This window comes from Lactuca saligna, chromosome 2 (assembly GCF_052625555.1).
Source record: "Lactuca saligna cultivar CGN05327 chromosome 2, ASM5262555v1, whole genome shotgun sequence".
NCBI lineage: Eukaryota > Viridiplantae > Streptophyta > Magnoliopsida > Asterales > Asteraceae > Lactuca > Lactuca saligna.
The window spans coordinates 191790554-191798819 of NC_136418.1; the positions used below are offsets into that span (position 1 = coordinate 191790554).

General features: G+C 40.9%; 1 protein-coding gene across 1 annotated transcript; it reads right to left on the reverse strand.

Moving 5' to 3' along the window:
* Nucleotides 1–194: 194 nt before the first annotated feature.
* Nucleotides 195–2179, reverse strand: LOC145028655 (E3 ubiquitin-protein ligase SINAT5-like). Its single transcript, XM_078977396.1, has 3 exons — nt 1603–2179; nt 951–1337; nt 195–835 (listed from the first exon to the last, which is right to left on the reverse strand). The coding sequence occupies exons 1-3, from the start codon at nt 1774–1776 to the stop codon at nt 416–418; spliced, it is 981 nt and encodes a 326-aa protein (XP_078833522.1). The 5' UTR covers nt 1777–2179; the 3' UTR covers nt 195–415.
* Nucleotides 2180–8266: the final 6087 nt, after the last annotated feature.

The following is an 8266-nucleotide window of genomic DNA, read 5'->3' on the forward strand; positions in this document are numbered from 1 at the left end:
GCAGAAACATAGCAATAAGGACATGACATCATCAGTTCTAAAACGTGAATCAAAATTCAACAAGTAAATTTGAAACAAATAGGGTCTAAGTTGATGACGTTTCTTGGGTTAGTAATTAGCAAAAACAACAAGGACTTTTTAAGCCACCTTTTTGTTGGTACGAAGAATGAATTATTTTGGAAGGAACTGAAATATGTATAAATGGAAACAAGAAACAAATTCTTATATGTTTTCTCAATGTTTGTTTCGGTATGCACAATAGGATTGGACAGGACAGGACAGGGGCAAAAATATGCTGATATGCATCTATCTATCTTCAACTCCAACTCCAACTCCACACAATACATTCGAGATATGTAAAATGTTGTTAAGGTACAACCAGAAGACACGTGTAAAAAGATAAGATGATATTCAGTCATATAAATTGGTTGGGTATGGGTATGCAGAGCAACCCAGCAGCATCTGTATTAGTAGTAGCAGTAGAAGTATTGGTCTGTGGTTGTTGTTGTTGTTGTTGTTGTTCTTTCCATATCCTCCCTGTAACTCTGAGTTTGAGCTCCTTCCTGTCACCACCTGAGAAAAAAAGTGCCATGTTTCTCTGTATTATGAGCCCATCATGACTGTCCTTCACCTTCCTATGACTATCTCTTATGCTCCTCGGTGTTCCTTCCCAAATCAGCTTCCTTCCATTCCCTCCAACCTCTAAACTGTAGCTGTAGTTTCGAGCCGCCACCTCATCACCCATAAACCGCACAAACGCCATGTACACAGGCGCCACTCCCAACTGAAACGCTTCAAAATGCAGACAGAAATACTCTCCAAAACAATTGAACACCTGAAATCAAACACAAAACTCTTTTCTTACCTTTTGTTTTGTTTTGTTTAGTTTTAAACAGAAAGAAAGAAAGAAAGAAAGAAAGGTGTAGAGTCTGTCTGTCTGTCTGTCTTACAGTCAGCATCCAGGTGGCGTTTTCAACTTCACGTGGGTTAGATTTAACATAACGATGGTTAAAGGTACAGCCTGTGTGCATGTCTACTTTATGGTCGTCTCTCAGATGTGATACAAGAAAGGGAATGTCACCCGTGACTGAGCATTCTGATCCAGCGTATGGGCAGTTATAAGGTCTGAAGTTGCATGACATTTCGTGTTTCAGCTTACTGTAATACGGGAATGTTTCTGGGCATCCTAATGAGTAATATCTGCATGGGAGTTCAAGAGATTCTGCAACTTTCTCCAACGCTAAACATCTGATATCTCCCAGTTCTTGTCTGCAAGTTGGGCATCGGTTGTGCACTTGTGTTTTACAGGTCGAGCATAATGTGTGCCCATTCAAACACTGCACCAAACCAAACCATATTTCATAACTACAAATGGCACAACCACAAAATCTACCATCACAAATTCATTTTAAGTTTTTCTGTTTCGATGGTGAATGTTCGTTAATTAGTCTGTGATTTAGGGCTAGGTAATCGGTTCCCGTTTCGATACAAAAACTCAGACATGGGATCAAATTGCGATGAAATTGCCCTAATTATACACTTATACTTGTAATCAAATCAATAAAACCCCATGATTCAAGAATTAAGGTAATAGATCAAAACCTGATGAATTGGAGGGTACATTGAACCGGTGCAAACTGGGCACTCCAACAGTTCATGAACACTTGTAGCAGGAGGCAATCCCGTGTTATTACGAGGCTTCGGACCGAAATTTTGGATCTCTGCACCTTCTACTCTATTGGAAGATGATACACACTCTATATTATCCAAATCCATAATCTCTAACCAAGAATGCTATGTTTTCGGCTCGATTTCCGAAATCCGATACGAAATTCAACAAAAGATTCAAATCCTAATCGAATTTTACTAAAAGAGACAAAGCCTTTTCAAGAGATCATCAGATCGATGATATCCAGGGGGGCAAGAAGAATAAGGATCAAAACTCAAAAGGCAAAGGAAACAGTTATGAAACAATCGAGAATGAATCAAAGCAGCAACGAGTGATATTTGGCGTTTTTAAATTGGATATTTGGAACGAGTCATTATGCTAGTTGTTTGAGAAGTTTCCAAGACCAAATGAATAGAGAATTGGCAAATGGGGATGAGTTGGAGGGAAAAAAACAAAGAAATGATCGCTAAATTGAGGGGTATAGGCTGGCACTTGGCATAGCACCATCAAGAAACCCTTGTAACCACTCTCTGAATTAGTGCAACTGAATTTAAGGTTAAACCACCTTTTTCTTAATCATTCTTATTTAAATTTTTAAATTTTAAAATTTATTAAACTTTACCATATAGAAAACTATCTTTAAACATAGTGGGGGCGGATGCTCTTTAGGCTAGGAGGGCCATGGCCTCCCCTATTAAAGTTCCTAATACCTTATACATATGTAGTTTATCTATATTAAATAAATCAAATATTTAATAAATTTGTAATATAGGCGGATAGGACCCCATAATAAGCTATAGTTCATCTTTATATTAAATAAATCAAATATTTAATAAATTTGTAATATAGGCGGATAGGACCCCCTATAATAAGCTATAGTTCTTAAAATTCAGTAGTTAAATAAGAAGTTATGTAACGCTTAATTAAGAATCCAGAAAATCAATCCAAAAATAAAACAAATCTTATTTTATTAGGAGATAAAGGTACTGATCTCTTGAAAACTTTATAAAGAACCAAAAATCTAACTCAATTATCTCTGATATTTGAGTTTAAAAAACAACAAATTCAAAAGAGTTTATTTCAGCTACATAAAAAATAATTATCATTGCCCAACCGCCCACCTCCTTCACTGGTAATCGTTATTCTCCACCGGTCACCGTATAATTCGTCACTTTCCCGGACTGCACCTCAGACATCCATTAGATGTCGTTCTTGCATGCACCCCCTCCATGCATCCATTTTTTGTCGTTTTGTTGTCTTTAAACTTATTTTGATTTTACATATTTTGTCTTTTAGTTTTATTTTTTGTTGTCGTTTATTATTATTAATACAACTATTATTATTATTATTATTATTATTATTATATATTAAAGAAGTGAATCTTAGCAACAGTTAACATGCAACTTATTTGTCCGTTTTGATCCCTCTACTTGCATTGGTTATTTTGTTTGTCCTAATGACAGTTTGGTCCCTTAAATTATTTAATAATATTAAGCCGATCTCTTTACCACTAACATGGAGTTCGCCTGTTGCCCACCAATTTTGTAACCAATCATATTAGGATCGGTGTTCCCTTCTTCCAAACCGCTTCCAGTTTCTTTTACCGTTGCCTTTTTCGCATCGGTCGTCATCACTCCTTTTTTCTCTCTCTCACTTACCCATCCTTCTACCACCACTCACTTTATCTTCCCTCGTCGTTCATTGTCCTCAATTGTCTTTCTTTTATCTCAGTTGCTCCTAAAAAAAACGCTCTTTCTTTCTCCTTCGCTTCTGTCACCATCGGAACTCACCACATGTGTTGCATATGTCGGTCTTAGCTCATACCGGTAGACCACCATCATTTAGTGTTTTTGTTTTTGGGAAAGGTTCTCGCACAATCTCCCCGATGCACGGAACCAACACCAGTATGACGTCAGACAACTTTCATCCAACTAAGTTACATTAATCTGTCATCCACCACATCACCGATCCGCTCGATCCATAAAACTTTCAGTTGTTGTGAATGTCGGAACAGACCCTCTCAATCCACAAAAGCTAACAACATCATTTGCATTTAATCAACTATCGAAAATTTTGGGGGTTTGTTGACATAAATCACCATCTGATGAGTTCGTTGCTTTATTCAGATTTCTTTTTGCTTATTTGATTATCGATTTTGTACACCAATATCGGCCTGTTTAAGTAGTAGAGTATGTCGGGGTTTAGCCCGATGCAGTTTATATGTTTCCGGACTTCGGTCTGATATAAGGGCGGTCCCGAGTAGTGGTTATGTATGTGTGATGTCTTTGTGATTCATGCATGTTATATGATATGTGTTATGTGTTCCGGGCTTCGGTCCAATGCCAGGGAAAGCCCGATGTATGTTAGATATTCTGTTATGTATTATGTGTTCCGGGGCAAGCCCGACGAAGATTATGTGATTATGTTATGTGTTTATGATATACGTTATGTTGTGTATGTGTCGGGGTGAGCCCAATGCCCGATGCGGTCGGATGTCGGGGAGAGCCCAATGTCGGACAGGAGTCCGATGTCGGGTAAGTCGATGTTAGGATTCATCTCGATGCAGTTGGGAGTAGTCCTAGAGTTATGTTATTTGTGATATGTGCTTTGTATGGTATTTGATAGTTTGAGGGAGGTCACTAAGCTACGTGCTTACAATTTCAGTTTTGGTTTCAGGTACTTCAGCTAGCAAAGGGAAGGACTCGAGTTGATGGCATGACACACACCACGGTTTATTAGCCTGGGAGCTTACTCTGATATTTTATATGAGACTGTTATATGGTTGACAGATTTTATGAGATTTTGAGATACATGTTTGATGATTTTATTTTATGGTGATAATATTATGTTTGTTAAATGATTTTAAAAACGAAATTTTTGACTTGTATTTTTGGGATGTTTCATTGAATTTTTCATGAACCTTGTCTTGTGATAGTGGTTGGAAATGACAATTTCGTATGGATATGAACACATACAATATAAAATCTAGGTGCCCAGATGTTTCTCTTTACTTCATGAAAATAATTGTAAGTGTAGGTTGTGGAATAGACATGTAGAAGAAGATGATTTGGATTTAGAAGATAGAAATGATATAATGCATTGTAACTATAAGTGTAAGTGTAGGTTGTGGAATAGACATGCAGAAGAAGATGATTTGGATTTAAAAAAGAGCAATTATATAGTGCATAGTTTGTTTTGTTAGAGCAAACTGAATATGATATTGTAACACCCCAAAGTTTGGAGAGCCAAGAAAAGAAAGAAAACCTCAAGTTTAGGGGAGACTCGGCGAGTCCATGGAGGGACTCGGCGATTCCGAGCGGGATCCAGGTTGTGGTGAAAGCGACCGACTCGGCGAGTCGGCCAAGGAGACTCGACGAGTTGGGTCTGAACGAGGAAAACCCTAAATCCGGGAACTTGGAGCCTATTTAAGCGTCTCATTCTCCTTCCTAGGGTTCCTTTATTGCCTCTCTACCCCAGAACACCAAACCCTAGCCGCCATAACCGTTTTTGAGCTAGATCTTGCCTTGAAGAGTGCACTAAAGCTTGGAGGAGGAAGAAAGACCTTGGAGGTGCAAGAAGGGACTGTAGATCTGGGATTGTGGAGTCATTTCAGAACAATTGGAGGTAATAAGCTGTTGCTTGGACTCCCTTTGCACCTAGATCTATTCTTATATGTGAGTTTTGGTCATTTTTAGTATGATATTTAACCAATCCGAGTTGGAGGTTCAGATCTGAGGTTTCTACCTCAGATCCATGTTTGTTTTGGGTCTTGAATCCCCTAAAGTATCAGCCCTTGGTATGTTGAAGAAGTATGTTTGCCATAAACCCGAATTTAGGGTGTTTTGAGCCTAGATCTCTTAATCTACACGTAAAGTTTGCCACTTTACGTGGGGAATAGTCCCTAGAAGTATGGATCTATGAGTTGGAAACTCTGTTTGGCTCGAAAAGCCACTGCATGGATTGAGGACTGGATAGACTCGGCGAGTCCTTCGAGTGGACTCGAAGAGTAGCTTGAAGATGAGGAGGAACTCGACGAGTAGGATGAACAACTCGTCGAGTCGGATGAAGTTAGGCATGGACTCGGTGAGTTGGATGAACAACCCGACGAGTTAGTTGAAGATTGTCTAGGACTCGGCGAGTCTGTTCTTGGACTCGGCGAGTCAGATCGCGAAACCCTAAACCCTTCGAGTTGAGATTCGAATCAGTGAGTCGGGTGGTGACTCAGCGAGTTGGACAGGACAGGACTTGGAACTAGTTGGACTCGGCGAGTCATAGACTGACTCGGCGAGTCGAGTCGCGAATAAGAAAGACCCAGAGCATATGAACTCGGCGAGTCAGTAGGTAAACTCGGCGAGTAGGGTTGACCTGGAAGGTTGATATTGAGTAGGATTTTGACTTTGACCAGAGTTGACCTAGTGACCTTTGGAGGTCAGTTGTACTAAGTGTTTTATTGGCTTTTGAAGCTCGAAGAGTAGTGGAGCAGCAGTTCGGAGTCAGAGGTCAAGTAGCAGTCAAGAGGATTAGCAGCATCAGTTCAGCAGTCTCAGGTGAGTTTCCTTCCAGTAGGGACGGGTCTAAGGCCACAATGTCGGCCCGTTCAGATAGCAGTAGTTTCCGGACTTTGGTCCGATGCAGTAGTTAGTATGTTTGATGCCTCCGTGGCTCAGACAGGATTTATGTGCTATGTTTTATGTGTTATGTGTTATGTGTTCCGGGCTACGGCCCGATGTAGTATGCAGTATATGTGTTCATGCTAGTTGATATGTTATGCTATGCTATGTTCAGTCAGTTAGCCCGGACTTCGGTCCGATGCAGGGGACAAGGTCCTAGTCAGTTTCCGGACTTCGGTCCGATGCAGGGGGCAAGGCCCCAGTTAGCCCGGACTTCGGTTCGATGCAGGGGACAAGGTCCCAGTCAGTTTCCGGACTTCGGTCCGATGCAGGGGGCAAGGCCCCAGTTAGCCCGGACTTCGGTCCGATGCAGGGGACAAGGTCCCAGTCAGTTTCCGGACTTCGGTCCGATGCAGGGGCAAGGCCCTAGTTAGTCCGGACTTCGGTCCGATGCAGGGGACAAGGTCCTAGTCAGTTTCCGGACTTCGGTCCGATGTAGGGGGCAAGGCCCCAGTTAGTCCGGACATTGGTCCGATGCAGTGGGCAAGGCCCAGTATGTGCTTTATATGTTGTTGTATGGTATGTGTTAGATTGGGGGAGCTCACTAAGCTTCGTGCTTACGGTTTTCAGTTTTGGTTTCAGGTACTCAGTTTTCAAAAGAGGAGCTCGGGGAGATTGCAGTGCACACACCATAGTCAGTTAGCCTAGGAATGTTTGACTCTGATAATGATATTACGTTTTGAATTAATACTCGAGAATTTATGTTATGACTTATGATACAGTTTTTATAAATATGATTCTAGTAATGCTTTTAAAGAATTTTTTTTGGTCGTGATTTTTGGGTCGTTTCAAGTTGGTATCAGAGCCTTGGTTTGAGGGATTCAGATATGCATTCGAGTGTATTTGAACTCAAACTAAGGACACGATAAAGGATTTTCAAAAGAAAAACATTTTTGAAAAAGGGTTTTGGAAAAAGAACTTAGAAAGAAAAGAGTTTTGAAAACGAGAAAAGGGTGTGGTGCATGCAATCAGCCGAGCTCAAGTAAGCACTCCCAATTTACCCATACAAGTTATGTTATGATCATCATTATCAGTTTCAGTTTCAGTTTCAGCTTCAGTAGAACAACATGCTAGAATAAGACTAAGGATCTAGGATGATGTCTTATGTGCCTATTTTATGTGTTTCAGCTGATAAGAATTGCATGCTAGTATTGAGTAGACAGTAGTAGGATAGCCTGAGTAGGTTATGCCTGATAGCATGAGCTTAGCATTGTATGCTAGTGCAGTTTCTTGTTATGAGAATTGTTTTGCCTAAGTATGTTTCCTTTATCCGAATGCTGCTTGCTTTGTGCTTTGTGGGACTCTGAGTGATGGGAGTTAGTCATTAGGTATATACGTCATGTCACATGTGATTAGGGTTAGATAATCTAAGAGTGCTAGATTTGGCCCTACTGCGCAACTCTTGTCTGAGTCCAACCGTTGTAGGGACGAGACTTTTACTCGAAGGATTATCCGAGCCTCATCACATGTGATGGTATTCAGGTGGTGGCTAATTGGCATTACAAGGAGGCCTTCAACATCTGAGGACTGTTTGAGTAGAGTCAGAGGTTCCCTAGGGCAAGCCTAGGATGAGAGTAGCAGAGATCAGTAGAAGAGTAAAGGGGACTTGGTGGAGTTGAGGTAACTCTTGAGGAAAGTACGGATAGATGTGGAAGGTAGTAGGGGCCCATACTACTGAAAGCAGAGGATCCGTACTCTATTCAAGAGGGGCCGAGGCGAAACCAAGGAACTAGTAGAGTATGTGAGAGATCCCTCAGCAGTAGTATGTAATTGGTCAGGGATTGTTATATTTTCAGCATGGTGACGTTGCGCGAGATATCAGTTGGCAGTTCAGGTGCAGGGAAGGGGTCTGGCTCGGGCTTTAGAGCCGGACAGCTTGATGATCAGATGAGGGATTTCATTTCCGCAGAGATTATGCGCAACATCA

Excerpts from the sequence above, each read along its gene's own strand:
- LOC145028655 (XM_078977396.1), bottom strand. The coding sequence starts at position 1,776 with ATGGATTTGGATAATATAGAGTGTGTATCATCTTCCAATAGAGTAGAA. Across the intron at positions 1,338-1,602 it reads TGTACCCTCCAATTCATCAG|TGTTTGAATGGGCACACATT; the intron begins GTTTTGATCTAT and ends GGTTTGGTGCAG. Across the intron at positions 836-950 it reads ACGCCACCTGGATGCTGACT|GTGTTCAATTGTTTTGGAGA; the intron begins GTAAGACAGACA and ends GTTTGATTTCAG.